The sequence below is a fragment of the Strongylocentrotus purpuratus genome, unplaced genomic scaffold (genome assembly GCF_000002235.5).
Source record: "Strongylocentrotus purpuratus isolate Spur 01 unplaced genomic scaffold, Spur_5.0 spur5_scaffold_7, whole genome shotgun sequence".
Classification (NCBI taxonomy): Eukaryota; Metazoa; Echinodermata; class Echinoidea; order Camarodonta; family Strongylocentrotidae; genus Strongylocentrotus; species Strongylocentrotus purpuratus.
In genome coordinates, this window is record NW_022145613.1 from 37,854,523 (window position 1) to 37,874,716 (window position 20,194).

At 37.7% G+C, this 20,194-nt stretch overlaps 2 protein-coding genes across 3 annotated transcripts; one reads left to right on the top strand and one right to left on the bottom strand.

Annotated features, from left to right (window-relative positions):
- Window positions 1-4,840: 4,840 nt before the first annotated feature.
- Window positions 4,841-6,946, bottom strand: LOC763871 (allatostatin-A receptor-like). The gene is made up of 2 exons (XM_001199985.2): window positions 6,938-6,946; window positions 4,841-6,133 (listed from the first exon to the last, which is right to left on the bottom strand). Exons 1-2 carry the CDS (start codon window positions 6,944-6,946, stop codon window positions 4,841-4,843), a joined length of 1,302 nt encoding a protein of 433 aa, XP_001199985.2.
- An 8,499-nt stretch (window positions 6,947-15,445) lies between these two features.
- On the top strand, window positions 15,446-19,242 carry LOC105437907. Of its 2 annotated transcripts, XM_030974954.1 has the most exons (5): window positions 15,446-15,652; window positions 16,472-16,657; window positions 17,075-17,140; window positions 17,670-17,867; window positions 18,669-19,242. In XM_030974954.1, the coding sequence occupies exons 1-5, from the start codon at window positions 15,508-15,510 to the stop codon at window positions 18,938-18,940; spliced, it is 867 nt and encodes a 288-aa protein (XP_030830814.1). In that variant the 5' UTR covers window positions 15,446-15,507; the 3' UTR covers window positions 18,941-19,242. The 2 variants fall into 2 exon arrangements, with proteins under 2 accessions (XP_030830814.1, XP_030830815.1); XM_030974955.1 differs by lacking the exon at window positions 17,670-17,867.
- Window positions 19,243-20,194: the final 952 nt, after the last annotated feature.

The window sequence follows — 20,194 nt, forward strand, 5'->3', positions numbered from 1 at the left end:
TCTCTAGACTAGAAAATACAAACAGACGGTGGATTTTCACCCGAACAAATATCACGTACTACCAGTCCGTTCTTTGAAACCTAACAGAAAAATGGATCGTAAGATATATTTTCCACGAAAGAATTTTGAACTTCGGATAATTTTGACCACCCCCCCCCCCCCCCATCTGTCGCACTTGCTTGGAATTAATTTCATATTTGTGTCCCGTGTCACAACCAGTCATACAATTCTTGCAGTCACCATGTTTCTGTGTATTTCCGCATTAGCACGGTGCAAATTTATAACAGAAATATAGATTAGATGTGCATCCTAACTGGCAAAAGTCGTACAATTAGCAGTACGCATAAAGTATTGTGCAAATTTACAGCGAACTGGACAATGTTCGACTTTACATGTAACTGGGGGTGGGGGATACTATATTACGGTCTTTCAAATCCTACCCATTTCACTTAATTTTCCTCCATTCTCAGTTTCTTTCAATATTTGTCTGCCACAACCTCTATCCCTCTATCCCTCTCTCTCCTATCTCTATATTATCCTGTCTCTCTCTGTCTGTCTGTCTCTCTCTCTCACACACACACATACATGTACAATATCCCTCTCTCTCTCTCTTATCTCTATCCCGCCCCCTCTCTCTCTCTCTCTCTCTCTCTCTCTCTCTCTCTCCCTCTGTAGTCTCAAACTCAAATCAATTCAATTCAATTCCATTCAATTCAATTCAATTTCGGTTTATTAATATCAACATATACAATGTACAATGCAGTAGTCCAGGGACCAATAATGCAATGTTTACATAAAATGTGCATAAAAACAGGAATGATCATATAAATGTATAATAAAAATGATAAAAGATAAAGTTAAAATTATTGTTCATACATAAAGTTATATACATTTATAAATAAATGATAATAGATTAGTACTCCGTACTAAATGTAAAAGGGGGAGTGGTTGGGCGGGGGTTGGGCGTTTCATTAATTTGCTACTTACCGGTGAGTTTGTGGGAAGTAGCCATCTCAAGTCGGGGGGGGGGGGGCGTTAATAAGAATTAAAATTGGGTCCTTGTGATTCAACATTTAGGAGTTGGTCCAAGCTGACTTCTACCGGAGGAGCCTCGGCGGAGGCAGTGATGAGTGATGATGATTTTGTAAATAAAGAGGGGAAGGTAGCTGACATCAGTCGACAGGTAGCCTGCGCCTGTCCTTGGCATAGCCTGCAGCCATTAGCGTTCGCCACAGCACTATATTAAATCCAAGATGCCCCTCTTACCAGTTTTGAAATGATATTTTTGTAAAATCGTTTTTTATTGTATTTTCTTACTTTTAAACGAGTGGTCAGTTTGCCTTTTTTACTCTCTAGAGTGAAGTCTTATCTTAGCATTTTCCAGTCTTTAAACTACTTCTCAATATCCAAACACAATGTTGGCCAATAATTTACTTGTCATATAAAAAGGCCCTACAACTTACATGACGAAATATAAAAGGTCTTTTCCATTCAAATCGTTTGAAAGCGTCCCACGTACTGTATCTTAAGAAATTTATTATAAGACATTTTAATAGGGGCTTTATAGACCATTTACGTAATCTAATAACATTCAATGCCTAGATATTTGCTAAGTGCGATGTTACACATTGTTTCATTCAACTGTTACAAACAATTTTATTTCAATAGTCAGAATGCGAACTGCATACATATAAGGCCTAAAATAAAAACTTGTTGCATTGCCCTTTGCGACTAACCCAAAAATCTGAAAATCTACGGTCGGCATTTTAATTTTTTTTTACCGTGTTTTAGATTTTGTTATGTTAATGAATACAAAAATATGTATTTTGTTTGTTTAAATGGGAAATAAATGCATAAAATCAAATTATTCCCAAATTTTCACCCGTCTTTTGCTCTAGTTTTAAAATCCTAGTATACGAGTGTAAGTAGACCCCGGCCTCTTGTACGTGTTTATAGTTTAATACCATACACTGCACCAGCTAGAAAACTGAGAAATATCAGCCAAAGAGGGCGGGGAAAAAAAAAAATTGAAAATTGAAAAATATCGGCCCAAAGAGGGCGACAAAAAAAAGTTTTAAAAAATAAAATCTTTTCCGACCGACCGACCCATGTTTTGGCACTTAAAGAGCAATGCAACAAGTTTTTATTTAAGGCCTAATTGTTGCTATAGGTAGGACAAACTTTATGCCTGGTCCTGGCATAACAACACGGAATGTTTATGTATGCCATTCACGCTATTAAAATGCAATAATTCCTGTCAGGTGAATGAAATTACTTGTATCGAGGCACACATAGATTTGTGTTAGCTGATCTGCATTCATGGTAAGATCCACCGTGTGGTCAACAAAGACAAGCGAGCCTAGGCATAACGCTCCATCCAGTTATTTATTTCTGTACTTATCTGTTTATTCTGACAGGGTACATATTGATCTGGAGTATATTGGACGCTCTGTTTAAAAACAATCAAGGTTGCCGAGCCAGGGATTATTTACTGACATGTTGTCCTGAAACCCATATCTTATATCAGGTTTTTTTTCCCTCCTTCTTCTGTCTTTTGTTTTGTTTTGAAATAGAGGATCCCTTTTGGTTGAAACTCAAGTCTTTAATGACTAGTTCTATTTCTGTTCCATTGAGAGCAAACCAAAGATAACGTTACTGACAAAAATAAATGTTACACAGTCTTATTGACTTTTGACTTGATTTAATCACGGTAAACTCACATCAGCCTAAAATGACTGCTTTTCAGCAAGTCCTTGTTACAAGCATTTAACGATTCACCCTGGCCAACGTTCATGTGATATCAAACAAGCAGTGAATGATTTTAAGCATATTACAATTTATTTGAAAGGTATTTATATAATATTGGAAGGCTTTGGGTGTGATACAAATATATATATTGCTCGAGCTATTACAATATTTGATGAGTCGAAGACGAGTCCAATATTGTCATAGCGAGAGCAATATTTTTTTGTATCACCCGAAAACAAAACCAAACAATATTATCATTATTATCTATATCGGGCTGACTAGCGAAATAACAAAATTTGACTTACCTCGGTAAATATGGCTTCGTTTTCGTGTGATATCGATGTCGATAGTTGAAGTTCCCGGATGACTGAGCAATACGAGAACAATATTGATCAGTCATCCGGGTACTGCGCGAAAGATATTAGATACACTGATTTATTGTACAACTTGGAAGTCTTATATAGATAATAATACTCAATACTTGACTTCTCCTACTGCTTTATATTCCAGGGTGGAAAAAGTGTAAATTCAGTAGCACTAAAAATCAAAAGTCTTCGTCTTTATCCTTAAAGGTACTATGTCCCATTTGCAGGCCCAAAAAATGAAAAGGTTAAATTTCAACGGCATTTGAAAGATAATACTAATTTAGAACTTCCCTAAAAAAAAAAGGGGGGGGGGGGCTTGAAAATGTCTTTAAATGGGAAAATAACGACTATTAATTGTAGAATCGACTTAAGAGCTATAGAGCCAGTATGCAATAGTCTGATTTTCAGACCATTGTACCGATTGGTCGTACGTTTTATGCTGTGCAAAGATTCAATCAGTTTAATTTTGGCCATTGCAAGAAGTGGGTTATAGATGTAGACAAATGCTCATGTACCCTTTACAGCTCATTTCATGTATGTTATTACCAAAGAAGTAAAAAGGCCAGTCAGTCACTCAATAGTGTCTGACAATGGAGTCTAGTAAGTAAACGGGTTTCCTTGTATAATTTGAATATTAGGATACTGCTAACGTTAACATTTCACAGATAGGACATACATGACATATTCACAATTCTTGCAGAGTTCTACAGAATTTGATGTTGGCTTCAAAAGGGACATAGTATCTTTAACATGAGAATTATAAAGTGACATAAACTTACACATAAGAATTAAATCTGTATTACGAAATTTGAATTGCGTTTTTATACAACATTTGCACACACAAAATCTGTCTTCATCGAGGTGTGGGAGATAAAATGTACTGAAGTTTTTGGAATAAAAGAATCCAACCGGAATGCATCTCGATAGACGCTAAAAGAACCCAATGGACTTCGAACGCCGTCGGAATCTTTAGATTGCCGCTCAAATGCTGCTCGAATGCAGTTGGAACGTCCCGAGAAGGATGCAAGAATGCATCTCGATTGCCGCCGGAACCTATTTTGATATTTTCAGTAATAATAATGATAACAATAGGAACAATTTATATAGCGCTTGTGACATAAAAGTTTCAAAGCGCTTTACACAAATCAAGAATACTTGAAGATAAATCAATATTACTAATGGAATTAACATCACTTAAATCACCAAGATAACAAAATATACTAGCATAACTTAACAAATTAACATTACTTAAATTACCAAGAAGATCAAGCATTATACTAACATTACTGAAGAAATTAACATAACATGTAAATTTCTTGGCAAGTAACATATTACATCTATATCATTTTATTAATAATAGCAACAATTTGAAACTAATTCGAACTTATTTTTATAGTTATTTGAGGGGCATTTACATACAGTGATCACGGTCTATGTACTAATAATTTTTGCAAACTCATCTCTTTTATTAAATGCATGTTTTACATTTCTCTATTGGACTTATTTTAGTTGAATCGCCTACTACAACATCTTGCACTCACAAAGAAAGGAGAAATAGAAAGAAAAACAGAGGAAGGGAGGGAGAAAGGGATAGAGAGAGCAGAGATAGAGAGAGAGAAAGAGCTGAGCACTTCATGTAGAGAAGATAAGAAAGTTTTTATTAAATATCAAATTACGACAATTGGATATAATCATAAAATCATCTTACATAATTACATACGTGTAGCTTAAGCTATATCTCCAGATTCACTAGTTGACTGGGTGATGTTGGATAATTGGGTGTTTGATGATGTCTCGGTGTGTGCTCTCCCAGGTTTGGGATCTTTGCTTCCTGTATCCTGCTCAAAGATGGATGACCTTCCTTGAGTATTTCTGACAAACAACCCCATCACAGCAAGACGAAACTGTGGGAACCTGGCCGCATAGATGATTGGGTTAGCACAGGAGTTGTAGAAAGCCAGTACACCGAGGATGCGATAGAACGGACTCAAGAAGTAGGACGAGGAGACGAGGCCGACGTTGAGACCAAAGAAGGCGGTTTGGCTCGGCCCCCAAGTCACGATGTAGATGGCGATGACGATGGCCATCAGCTTGATGACACGATCCCGAGCGACGATATGGAACGATACGTTGCTCCGAGAGTCGCCTTTGTTAGATTTGAAGCGTAAGGATTGCTTCTGAAGCTCCCGAGCAATGAGCATTTGAGTGATGAGCATGGTAAGTGCAGGAATAGCAAGACGAGTGGCAAACACGAAACATCCGAAGACAACCTGACCCTCGTTTGTAGGGAACTTGAGAACACATCGCTGGCTAACGAGATCGACACGAAACATGACGAAACCAGAGAGAGGAATGAGCACGGCAAGAAGCCATACACAGATTACGATGTACGAGACGAGACGGCGGTTGATAATACGGTTAAATCGAAGCGGATAGACTACAGCAAAAAATCTTTCGAATGAGATGGTCATCAGGATATAGATGGACGCACTCACAGCAGTCCATCTAAAGAAAGCAGACCATATCAGCTTACAGTAAAAGTTACCAAGGCTTGTATCTGGCACACGGGTCGCTTGGGGTCGTGGGATCAGAAGCAGCGAGGTCAAAAAGTCGGCAATAGCTAAATTACTGATCAAGATATCCGTTGGTCGACTCGTTGACCGACGTTGAAACGTGACGATGATGACGAGTAAGTTACCGACGAGGCCAACGATCGCCGACACCAGCTGGAGAATCGTCCACCAGGGCCATTCCAGAGTGGACCACACCCAAATCTGCTCGACCTTGATGTCTGCGATGGTGGTAGTTTCTCTGATGTCCGAAGCTCTAGTTAACATTGCTTCATCATAGAAGAAAGGATCATGAGACAGCGAAGTAGCCGTTTGGTGGTCAGCAAGGCTCGTGTTATAAAGGGACGTGGCATTCTCAGCCATTGTTGAATTTGACAGAATGACCAAGACAGCGGCAAGATGTAAACGGTTCATGATATGATTACCCATGACATCCAGGGATGCTGTTACCTGCTGGAATAAGGGAGTGAATAGACAGAGGATGAGAGTGTCGTGGTCGAGTGGTTTAAGGCGCTTGACTTGGAGATGCGAAGGTCGAGGGTTCGAATCCCGACACGGCACTAATATCCTTTGGCAAGATATTAACCTGCACTTGCTACTCTCCACCCAGGTGTTAAATGGGTACCCGGTAGGATGCGACCGTCATTGTTGGTCAAACAGTTTTTGAGCGTCATGTAACGCCTGGCTGGAATGCTCCCCAGGGAGTGGAGATTGTGCACACATTGTGTGCGGGTAAGCACTGAATCCAATGACCGGGGTAATAATATATTTGTAAAGCGCTTAGAGACATTTGTATTTAGCGCTATATAAATTAAATTTATTATTATTATTATTATGAGAGAAAGAGACAGACGTCAGATTGAAGCAACAAAGAGAGGAGCTCTCCTTCGAATACTATTTGAACTGATTACATTTTGATAACGTTGATTGATCCAATAATGCATAGTTTGTGTATTATGCTCACCATAATAAGAGGTAAAATTGAATTGACAACTAGTAAACTAATGTATTTTAGATTTGTTTTTCTTCAAATATGAAAACACTATTAATGCAGAATCTTTACAATTCCCACGATACACAAAATTAAAAATTAAATCATGAAAGCTATCGGCCATTACAAAAAAGAAATTAAAAATAGTTACTCAAAATCACAAGACTCCAAGAGAAAGATCAGTATCAGGTAGTAACATTAGCATTTGGACATAAAATAAAGGCTTGAAAGACCATAGAACGTGAATAATAAACAGAACTAACTTTCTTCATTTTCACTTACCACTAGTAACAACTGGTCGCAGATGAGCTGCTGTGAAGTTTTTCCTTTTCAGAGTGTCTCTGTGAGATGTTTTGAGGCAAAACTATTTATATTAATGCTAAAAATCTATCAAAAAGGCGCTTGCGCATAAAAGATAAATAAATAGAAACCAAGTAGCCCCATGTGGAGACAAAAGAAGAAGAATAAGGCCTGCATAGAATCCTATAATTGTATTGAACCAACTAGTCAAAGGGAACACGGTGATTTCTAGATTTGTGAAAAGTCGAATATGCTGCTATACTCTGGTTTAAAAAGAGAGCCACCCTGTACGTCTCGCTTTTTATAGACACGTTATAGTAAAAAGACTATCGAAGTGACACCGATGGATACAGGCGAATATAAAGAGCGTTTGAAGTGTGGAAAATTGAAAACACACTATGAGATGGTTTTAAAAAAATCAATGTCCCCTCAATTTCTTATCAGAGGGTTTAATTCTATTTCTCATTCTTTTCTGACTACAGAAAGAATATTGAGGACGAGGTTGATAATTTCGCGAGTTTAAGAAGAAATCTTTAGAAAAGAGATCAGCAAGGAAATGGAAATACATGTACATATGACCTTGAGAAAAGAGAAGAAGGGATTCGTGATTGCGAATAAGTGAATATGAACACAAAATGACTTGAAGAATATAAAAAAAAAAGACATTAACAAGATAAAAAGGATATATTTTCCTTTGAGATCTTATGATATTGATATCGATAAAAAGTGAAAGAAATGGAGAGGGGGAGGGAGAGGGAGAAGAGAGAGAGAGAGAGAGAGAGAGAGAGAGAGAGAGAGGGTGGGGGAGTAGAAAAAGAATAAACAGGAACAGATTTTTTTTTTTTTTTTAAGAAGCTAGATAGAGAGAGGGAGAGAGGAAGAGCGGTGGTTTGAGTGAGAAGAGAATAAAAAGGCTGGAACAAAAGTGAAAGTAAAACTTGGAAAGGCATAGGTTGAGGACAAAACACCTAGAGAGATGTGAGAGGCAAAAAGAAAAAAAGAGAAAGAAGGGAAAGGACAGATAAAAGTCCAGACAGGAAGGAAGATATGAAGAAAGATTTAACTAAACAAAGAGAGAGAGAGAGAGAGGGGGGGGGGGTGGAGAAAGAGGTTGTTCGAGAGATACAAAGAGAGACATACAGGAAGAAAGCGTATGAAATTGTTCATATGTAGGAAATGAATAGCCGTTTGAAAAATGTAAATACGTAAAGAAATGCTGGGTGAATAATAAAAAATAAGAGGAGGAGGAGATATATCAGATTGATGTGGACTTCTTATTTCAGACACTTCCTTGGGCTTAATGTGGTGGAACTAAGATTCCTCGCAATCGATACACAGCGGTATGAGTGATATTTGTTGACGCCCGGGTATTCATTTTAAAGGTGAAGCAATCGATAAACATTTCATTCAAGTACTCCTTCTGTTGTTCCGGTCTGTTTCGTCCTTAGATCAAAGTCCAAATCACATCTTTGCCTTTAAAAGAAATTTATCGACTTGGCTGAGTGCCATGACCACTACCAAGCAATGCATGTACTTTGACATTGGCGGTGTTTTTTCCTTAATTATGATTATTTAAAAATCTTCATCATCACCACCTTCACCACCACCACCATCACCACCACCACCACCACCACCACCACCACCATCATCATCATCAACATCACCACCACTACTATCATCACCATAACAATCATCCTATCACCATTCACCATTGTCGACAAACCATCACCACCTCTACTATCATCACCCCAAAACCAACACTACCACCATTACGACCATCATCATCACCACCACCACCACCACCACCTCCACCACTACCACTCCAAAACCACCACTATCACCATTGCGACCATCATCACCACCACCACCACCACCACCACCCCCACCACCACCACCACCACCACCAACACTCCAAAACCACCACTATCACCATTACGACCATCACCACCACCACCACCACCACCACCATATACTACGGCTGTTCAACTTTTAAACTATCTTCTGTAATATCTCAAGTTAACATCAATTTTAACACCATTCCATCGCTATGAAGTCAAGTTCTACTATCAAGGGCCACACTGAATATTTATTTTGGAAAGGTAAAACAACAATACAAATGAAAGGAGAATACTATAATGCTTAAAATTCATGACAGGATTGATGTAAACCTGAAAAATATTTTCGTTAACAAATAATCTTAAAACACGTGCACTTTAGATAGATACATGGGAGTGGAGGATGTGCATACATTGTGTGCGGGTAAGTCTGAATCCGATGACCGGGGTAATAATATGATTGCAGGGCCCTCAGGGAGAACAGTATGAATACTGATGAGGCTACCATGGGTAAACAATACATGTTATTATTATTATATATTATTATAAGACATATTACCATCTTTCATAATTATGACTTTAAGCTGACTTCTACGATTTTGTGTTTGAAAACGACACTTTTTGAAAATATGTAAATCATGCTCTATAAGGAATGAATTCTAATAATGAATTATTACGGCAATAAAACAAGTTATTTTCTAGACACATGTGATTGACATCTTTTATGACATTATAACCTTCCATTCAACGAAATTCACGGCAAGAAGACTTATACAAATCTTGCGATTCATCAACTACGCTAACGAAGTCTGACAAGAAGCAGTTTGAGCGTTCCAAACTGTACATGGGTTGAAATGATATGACTGAACCATATAGAATGACCATCGTTTGAGTTATAATAATAATTATAACAATAATAATTATCTTTTAAAGTCCACTCCAAATTTTATTAAGTTAAACCGAAAATGGAAATTCTTTTGCCCAATTGATCGTGAGCCCGGCAGCCAGTGAGCAGCGCCAGATCGCCGTTGCTCTATCTATATTATTAATACGCAAAATCGCCGCGGGGGGTCCAAAACGGGGCAAAACGGTTCCTCAAAAACGCCTTTCCCCGACCCCGCTCGCCTCCGCCGTGGCGCGGGAACGGTGGCACAATTCCACGAGGCCTGTCTCCCGTAACCCGCGTGCCACCTCGACCCCGCGATCGACGTCCATACCGTTAAACGCGGTTTCGGGGTGCCGGGGAGGACGGGCGGACGAGAGCACGGCTGGCGTCGTGGATTGCGAGGAGGCGACGAACCCGCGAGAGCGAGTTGACAAGGCGTGCACCCGCCCTCTGTCTAATTATCAAAGAGAGACGAAGAGACACACGATAGACGAGAATCCACTCGCGTCAACGGGTGTAGCAAGTCTCATTGTAAAGGCTGCGGCGTATCTTGAGTAAGGCCTCTTGCTATAGGATTCGCTTTGTAGCATGTAAGAGAAATACACATTAACAGATGACTCACTCAGGTGATGGGATGTAGCCAATATGTACGCTCAACGGGTTGAGCGTACCCGTGTTATGCGTCTTTCTATAGGATATGCTTTGTAGGCCAGGCGCCCACAGTGTACGTGTATTACACGCTCTCAGGTCACACACATGCACACACCACAGTCGATTCGAGTCGAGGCGATTGCGACAACTGGCGCAAACCATGGACCTATTTTCACGTAAAATCTTTACTCTGAAAATAATTATACAAATTCTGTGATCTATGCCAACATAATCATAGTCCAAGCTTCTGTTTTATTGGTCTTTTCATGAAAACTACATCGAAATCACAACAAGAATAGCGCAAATAGATCTGTGATAGTACGCCTTCACGTGACAGTTCAGTTGCAAACTGCCTTGAGTCCACAGTGTATTGCCACGGCAGCTGAGCGCCGCTGTCGGCGGTGCTGTCGGAGCTGAGTGTGTGAGCATGGAGTAGCAGTGACCGGAGTAGCCAGGCCTGTCCGTGGGTGTGAGGAGAGTCTAAACAACACTTTGAAATTGCTATTATTGCCCCGATTTCAATATAGTTTCGTGAATAGATGTATGAAACCTGGGCTTGGATTGTGATTATTCTGGCCATGTATAGTTGTATACTGAATTTTGATAATCATTTTTCACAAGAAAATCAGACGGTCGTCATGGTCGTTTAAAAACATGATAATACTTTTAGTATGATACAGTTCTTGCATCAAATCAATTTTTAAAGTATGGGGGGGGGGGGGGGTCAGGTAACTCAAAGCGATTTGAGTGCAGGCGTGGTGTCCACGGGTACAAAGGGCTGAACCCCCGAAAGCTCAGGGGTTTTAGGCATTTAATTACGGTCAGATGAGCATATTTTTAATGCCTTATTTGTGACACTGACAGGTCGATCACTAATTGGCGTGGGGTCCATAGTAGAGTTGCGTACCAACTACGCTGAGCTGAGAGTACGCTGGCCTACGTTACTATACCCTGAGGGACGCAAAAAAGTACGCAAGATAGACGCAAACAATTTAATATGTTTAACAAAATTCACGTACTTTCGGCGTAGAAACTTGACGCAGAAAGTACGCCTTTTTTTACGTAACACTACGCTACTAAACTAAACAAACTGCATCTTTAAATGAATTAATGAAAAATTAGCCCAAGAAAAATGAGCCCCCGAAAAGAAAAAAAAAGTAGCCCCCAAAAATTTTCCCAAAATTTGATATAGATCGAGTCCCCGAAAAAAAAAATCTTTCACTGGATTCTACGCTCACAGTCCCACACACAGTCGAGTCAATTTGTGCACAAACCGTCCGATTTTTCGCGTAAAATCTTTACTTTGAAAATAATTATACACATTTTGTGAACAATGCCAACATAATCATAATCCAAGCCTCTGCATATGTAGTCTTTTCATGAAACTACATTGAAATCACAACAATAATAATGCAAATAAATAGTAATTATCGAGATCCTATCTGACATAGTTTGTTTTACGATGCGCCATTCATGGTCAAACAGCATATATTATAAAAATTCTCTATATAAAGATAATCTTAATTTTTTTTTGGTTAGCACATAGGCCTCTATCTATCTATCTATTTGGCCCCCTCCCCTAGAATCCCGTGGATTTTCCACGGGTCCTGCTAGTATATCCCTTATTGTTGATGCATGATGCATGACCCAGTTGTGATATTGTTTGCTCTACAGCCAGGTATCAAGATATTTTTGTCCACGTGATGTCGTTCCCATACTGTTTTTTTGTTTTAAATAAATAATCTTCACTCAACTGGTGTTTCTGAAGTGGATTATTATCATAGATATGCTACTTGTTATACTTATTTTTTTTAAAACTTATTATAATTACCACGAACTGCAAAGAAATGCACCAAATCAAATATGTTGGATCCTGGATTCCTGAATAGGATATCTATGTTTTTATCGTCATGTCGTTATAATTATCTATGTTTCAAATATTTACATCAAGAGCGTAATGTGGTAGCATGTAGGCTTTGACTTCAAAAGTATTATATGCAGGTTTTGATAATTAGACGCTGTCTGAAAACAGTTATGAAATTACCAACTACATATTTCAATACATAAGTTCTTGCATACTGCAATCTGAGACAATGTTGACCCTTGTTACGAAACGAATGTGAATGTACATATTTCAAGCATATGTACATTTTCAAAACATACACAATTTTTTTCATATTGCAATATATGTGCACACTATTACACAACTGTTTTGAAATTACCAAGCACATAATTCAAACATAATATGCACATTAAACAAAAATATATACATCTTTTAGAAATACTGAAATTAGAGGCAATGCGGACAATGTTTATAACGCTTGTGAAATTGAAAAATACATATTTCAAACTTATACAGATTAATTTTCTTCATCTCTCTCTATTTCTCTCTCTCTCTCTCTCTCTCTCTCTCTCACACACACACACACACACACACACACACACACACACACGCACACACACGCGCGCGCACACGCACACGCACACACACGCACACAAACACACTCGCGTGCAATTTCCCCTCACATGCATGCCAACACGAATGTCCCGGTCTCTCCATCCCTCCTCTCATTCACTCTACGAGGAATGTCTCTCTCTCTCTCTCTCTCCTTCTCTCTCACCCTCTCCCGCCTCCCAGTCGCAATTTTCACGCACCCGCTCAATTACAACACTTCTACATACGTATAGATGTCTTGTAGAAATACAAACTAGTCTTATTTATCTTAAAGATTTGGAAGATTAATGAAAAATTATTTTCTTCCCATTTTATACCTTTTATAAGTTTGGATGAAGTAGGGGTGGGGGCTTCCCTGGGCTTGGGGTTAATTTTTTTCTTCAAAAAAACGTTTTTGAGCCACGCGGTATGATTTTCAATATTATAGAATCATTTTCATCAAGCACGCGCCAAGAACAATCACCTTCCTTTCCCTTCTAATTGAAGCTCAACTTATCATTTTGTATTGAATTTATCAATTTTAAACACCTCTGATATTGAGTAGTCCTGCAACTAATGTTGGCATCATGAACTAAGATGTTGAATAAAGACAGATAGATAACTACATGTACTTTGTTGTTCTTGGTGTACGTGTTTCTGGAATTGTATAATGTGCTATTATGGTTCTCAGTTCTCGCTAATAGGTTCTGGTTAATGTTTTAATATATTAATCATGAATTTATATAATAAAGGTTTTATGTACAGAGTGAGCCAGCATAATCGTTTTTTTTTATTTTTTTATATAAAATAAAAAGGTTATACCAAGCAATATTTATGTTTTACTTTAGCTTATTTTTACTTACAGGGATAGATGAGTTTTGTTGCAGAGGGCGCTACACAAAATAATTATTGTGTGAGATAATGAAAAACTGAGTGAATATGCAATTTAAATGACGAAATCATCTGTGTTTGATCAAAATCGGTTCAGAGACGGCTGAAATATCCATAAATGATATAACCATTTCTAATATTTGTGGTGCCCCACAAATATTTGGTAATTTTGAACCACTGAGCCGTTGAAAAATGAGATAGCGCCTTATATGTTTTATTTCAGTCAATGCCAATATTGGCTTTTTATTGGCTTTTTCGTGTTGGTTATAATACGCACATCCAGCCGGCCCGTGTATTGTTATTATTAATTAATTAATTAATTAATGGTCACCGTATTTTTTTTTTTGAAAGTGGAGTTGAATTGGTAAGATCGTATTCAAACTAAATTCACACATTTTGCGGTCTAAATTACCTTCATAGCAATTTTAGTTTCTTAAAGGGCACTAGAAATGTCATAAATAAGAATAAGAGCAATAACCGTGCACTTTGAAGGCATTTGCGGTCTTAAACAAGAACTCATTTATTATTATCCGTTTAATTGAATTTTTCCATTTTCTTGAAAGCCATTACATTTTATTATGCAAAAGTTCAGGGACCAATTCCAGAGACTGGGGTAATAAGAAATTCATTGGAACAAGTTACGACTGTTTTCATGTTCCCATAGAAATAAGAGCTCTCCTCTTTTGAAACGTCGTTTCATGTCAGTGACGAATTCAGCACTAGATGTAGCCAGCATATGTCGCACGCCCCTTGTTTTGCACTTTATGGATCAAAATGAAACGAGCATTTCAAAAGAGGAGAGCTCTTATTTCTATGGGAACATGAAAACATTCTTAACTTGTTCCATAAATTGTCTTATTACCCCGGTCTCTGGAATTGGTCCCTGAACTATTGCACATTAAATTTGATGACTTTCAAGTAAATTGAACAATTCAATTTCATGAAAAAAGCCTAAGTGAACATAAATATTCTTTATGGGAACAAGATAAACAAAACTGCTTGGTTTAAACTTTTTAGTTTATATATTTTTTTAAAACCCAGATTATGCTGGCGTCTCTCGCACACGTCGACACAATCCCACACACAGACACACTCTCTCAGAATTTGTCGATTAATTCTATTAGTGCTTCACTCGGTATTCTTAATCCTTGAAGTCAGGATGTGTCTCTTCACTGTACGTATGATCACGCGGAAGCTCTTATTGTGTGTTTCAGCGATGGGTGATCTGGCGACATTTGATCCGGGATTTAATGCGTCCGAGATATATAGGGCTAGGGTTAGGGTTGCATTCGGGTTAAATGTTAGAAAAGGGTAAGGGTCAGATATCACTTTTGGTCTAGAGTTGAAGTTAGGAATTCGGTCAGAGTAGGATATTGACTGTGAAACAATATTGTCATCGGAAAAGTTCTCTAACAACCGATATTTTTGGCATAATGTTATTTCAAGGAGATAAAAGGGAGGTCTTTTTGTTTTAATCAATTAATTGAAATATCAGCGTATTTTGGTATTTAATGTAATGTATGATGAAGAATTTCATTTTTATCATCATAACCTTTCAAAATTCATGTTAATTGACTAAATATTTCAGGATGAATTTATCTATTTCTCCAGTCTTTGTATAACTCACGGCTCTGTATGCGATTTCCCTACATTGCCTCTCCCCGAAAATCTAGATTTTAAATTATAGTTTTGTCTAAGTTAAGCCTATATCCCTAATTTGAGTAGTAACGGCATGCAGGATGGATCTATAGGAAGTAAAATACAATGATTATACATTGCAATCTCAATCAATGGAAACAAATATTAAGGCATAATATAAATTAAATAATCATAATTATGACTGGCTTCTGGGGCAATGTACTGTTTAGGTTCGGAATATTATCTTGTCATTATGCAATGTTGAGTTCTTATTTAATCTGTTTTCTGGATCAGATCTACTACCCAATCGTGCTTACTGTGATAAATGGAACTGGTCTACCAGGTAGGTCTATAATATATCTTTTTCTTTCACGAAGTGACGGTAGTGAGGAAAATCGTCACGCAAAGTGAATGCATTTTTCTTTCACTACCGTCACTTCGTGAAAACAGCGACGGTTTTATTGACTGCTGAATATCGATCGGTTTTTACCCCTGTTGTTTTTTATATTACTATATATTAATAGAAATCCTTACAATAATAACCTTTTGAACTGAAGTGTTGAACTAAATTTTGCCCAAAAAAATTGCCGAAAATATCTTAAAACAAGCAGAAAGACCGATTTGTCACTTCATGTTCAGAGGGGTAACACGTGACCCTCTTTACGCGAAAGCTCTAACAATCATACACAAAAACAATCTCAAGATGAAGTGACTTAAAACAGTTTTAAAACAGATTTATCATTCAGGATAGAAAAATTGAAGCTTTTTGCCTGACTTGCATTCATTGGAATAACTCGTTATTGTTCGATTTCGGAGTACCAATAGTCTCTTAACCGCTGTTAATCAGAAAATTATGCTTTATATTTTCAGAGCCTCCCCCCCCCCATTGTTTGTATGTGTAAAATGCATTGATATACATGTAAATAGTTCTAGGCACAGTGTAGTATAATTGCCATTAATATCCACTTTCACGTTTGAAATCAAAGTCATGTGGCGGATGCAAGATATTCTACTCATTTCACCGTGCATTCTATTTAAAATTATTAAAAAAAAACCAAATGGGGTATAGTTTGTTTTTCGCAAGTTCTTACCGCGGTGCCCTCTCTCTCTCTCTCTCTCTCTCTCTCTCTCTCTCTCTCTCTCTCTCTCTCTCTCCCCACAGGTGTACATGCCCAGTCATGTCACGAAAGACCTGAGGATGCGTTAACAAGATTCTTTCGACTCCGATGTGGAAGAAGTCTTCTTAGCAATGACTCGATGATCGCGTCTGAGCGCGATCTGGCACCATGGATTCCAAAAGGGTGGGGAATAAGAATCAGAAGACAGCACGATGTTTGCAGCGTTCTCGGTAAATACAGAATCAGATATGTCGGATAAATCAACAGATTTACCCATTCAAGAGCTGGATGTATAGCAATCAATGTACTTTAAACGAAATATTGATTAGAGAGAAGTACTTCTTCAAGTGCCCGATCCAATGGACTTTAAAGATTATTATTATTATTATTATTATGTTACTTACTTTCTTGAAAGACAAAAAATACTCTAATCGAAGTGCCATTGAGGCATAAAATTGCTGCCGGGGCCTGAAGGGGAGTATTTCTTGTTTTGTGCTCAATGTTAACATAATACTTTGCTTTGCCCTCGATTTGCCAATGTCTTTCCTGGCATTTCATCTTTTTAAAAATAATGATAACTATTCTTCAGCGACGGAGAAACCGCAATCATAATTTATGAAACTCAAACATCTACATGTCCCCAACAGCACCAACGCCACCTTTAGATGACAGAGACTTCCATGGTTCTATTGCTCAGAGCGGTAACTTTACAGGTAATTAAAATCATGTGTTTTATGGGCAGGAAGCTAGTCAGTGGCGTTTCCAGACATGGACCGCAGGAGGTACAAGCAAGGAAAAAATGGAGAGGGGAGGGAGTCACCCCCGACCCCAACATATTTTGGGGGAAGAAAAGGGGGAAGGGAACTGATGAATTGGAAGTTTCAATTACTAAAAGAAATGATTACCTTAAAATGTGTGGGTTGTCTTTCTTCTATAGTTGGAAATATGTCAGGATGGACACTCCCCCCCCCCTTTTTTTAATATTTTTTGCCCCCTTCCAAATAGTGATCGTATTGGTGATTTGGTGTCTCATACGTTTCCACGTATTGTGGTTTATTATGGCATAATAATTACGATATAATTCCCAAAGCGCTTTACATTATAAACTTAAACATAATACAGAACAATTTGTTTGTTTGTTGTTTGTAGAGCATTAATGAAACATTGATTGATTGATTGAGTGAAACACTCGGTTCACTATAAAAGAAATCTACAAAAAGTTATTTCATGTCATTTCTTTAGGTGATATCCATCTCCGGACTACGCGATGTAATATTGGAAAGTTCCCTTTTGACCAATTGCCGCCTGTCCCAGCCGATAAATACATGAATTTGCGAATTCGGTTTTCTACTCTGTCAGTAGGCATGACCGTTATCGCGCTGGCAGAACGATCTACATTACATACGGCTTACAGTACAAGTGAACCAATCTACAGCATATGTAAGATGATCAAAATGATAATGTAGTTCTTGATTCATTCAAAATGTATCATTATAAGTATATATATCATGCAAAGTGAATGATACTTAAACGAGCAAATATTTTGAGACTTCGATCGTTTGTGTCAGTATCGGGTGTTGCATTACGTAATCCTGTCATAACATATTCATAGGATTATGAACACGGACACGGCGTAAAAAATACAACAATACCAACTTGTTTCCAAAAAAAAATGATTGTCCAAATTTGATAAAATGAGGGAAGGGCATCAAAATCATCCTACCCCACCCACTACAACGCTTTGTATGTAAGTTGTTAGATACAGTTTTCAATCGATGAAGGTAGGTCATTTTGTAAGTTCTGTATATTTGCCCACGAAATGAGTAATTTTTAAGATTGACAGGCATCTACTATCTACAGTCAAATACATTAGCGTATGTACGGGGGGGGGGGGGGTACATTGGATCCCCAATTAAATGGCAAACATCCCCAGGAAAATAAAAGATAGCGGGAATATGAAGGAAAGAAGACGCTGCGACACCTCCCACACCCTCCCCTAAGCAATGGCTCTTTTGCTTTTGATCATTTCATCCATCGAGTAAAGCCTGTGTCGCTGCCGCCCCTCCCCATTTATGCCAGTTCCCGTATAACGATGGAATCGTTTATGGACCTGTTGGTTATTGGCTTGAAAGGACTCAACTGCACCCCCCCCCCATCCCCCTCTATACACCGATGTTTGTTTAATGCTTGTGGCCGAGAGAGTACGCATTCATTTTATCTGTTTTTATTTTGTTCTCGTAGGTATAGGAAGACGTTCTCATCATTCCATTTATCGGTGTAAGGCTGGATGTGTGGTACGTTGGCAACGCAATCCCTTTTATGGACTGAGTATTAACAGAACGATGTCAATCCTCGTCACGTACGAGCAGGGAGTCATCAAGGTGTTCGACGATAACGACCGAACCCCGTTTATGACATACACCGATCCTCACCCGCTCACTATTCGTCATGTTGCAATTTGTAAATACACTACAGAGGGAAGATTTGTTCTTCACATCTGTGATTCTTATTAACTCACATACAGTGAATCCGATCGCAAAGACTTTCGAAGAATATCAACCTAATACCCCCGTCAAATACACGGATTTTTCGTACGAGTCCTTACGGATCGCACAAATTCACGGATCTTTCACGGATCCTTACGATTTGGCCACTTTTTCGACCGATTTAAGAGTTATTATGAGTTAATACGAGCTATTAACGATTTCTTACGGATTATTACGATTTTTGTTTTCTTTCCAATTCTCGTTTTATTAATTCTTTCATCCTAATTTCAGATTCTCACAACATATATCACAAAAAAGTTCATAAAAACCATACATGTTTTTTTCTTCTTTTTTTTCTTCATTTTTTTAAAATGTGCAACATAATATAAACTGTTACCTATTTGCTTCAAATGTACTCTGATAGTCGATTAGGAAAATCTTATATTGATTTGTTTTTATTTCTTCGATTCTGATCAATTTCAATTCTTTTTTTTTAAGCTCCGAAGTAAAGATATACTTCAATCCAGATTTTCTAAAATCTTACCCCTTTTTGTTGCGTAATAGTATCATTTTATATATTGACCAAAATGCAAAGGAAATTATGTCATCTGTTGAGTTTTCCTCACCTACTTTAATAAGATGATCTGCTGTAATTGTTATTTCTGTATCAAACACTTTTTCTATTAACCAACATATATATGATTTGAAAGAATGATTTTACGCGAATCATCAGATGCAAGATTCTACTTCAAAAGATTCTCACTGATAGAATGTTATACAAAATCTTAAAGTGAATTTCTTTCATTAATGTTAAATAAATTTCTTTTAAAACAATTTGCCAGCTGATATCTTTATCTAAAAGCTTTTCCCAAAATAGACGACATCTAGCAACCCACTCATCTAGGCGTAGCATGTCATAGTATTGTTTTGTTTACCAGTTAACTGATACAGCCTTTTTATTTTACCTCTACTAAGAATTCTTGAAATTTGTAAATTTGTTCTTTTCAATTAAGAGTTATTTCCTTTGATAAGCAACTGTTTTGGAATCGCTTTTTGAAGTTTTGCACGGTCAAACAATATATTGCATTTCCCCTTTTTTAATTCATACCCAATTTGAGCACTACTTTTAAAGGTACCGTTTCCAAAAATGTCGTTTACATCCAAAATGCCAACTCTGAAACTCATTAAACCATAAGATTTCCGATGAGACATTTTTAACTATATACTCCTTTACTTTATACCATGCTAGTAATATTTCACAATAAAACATTGGTAATTTTG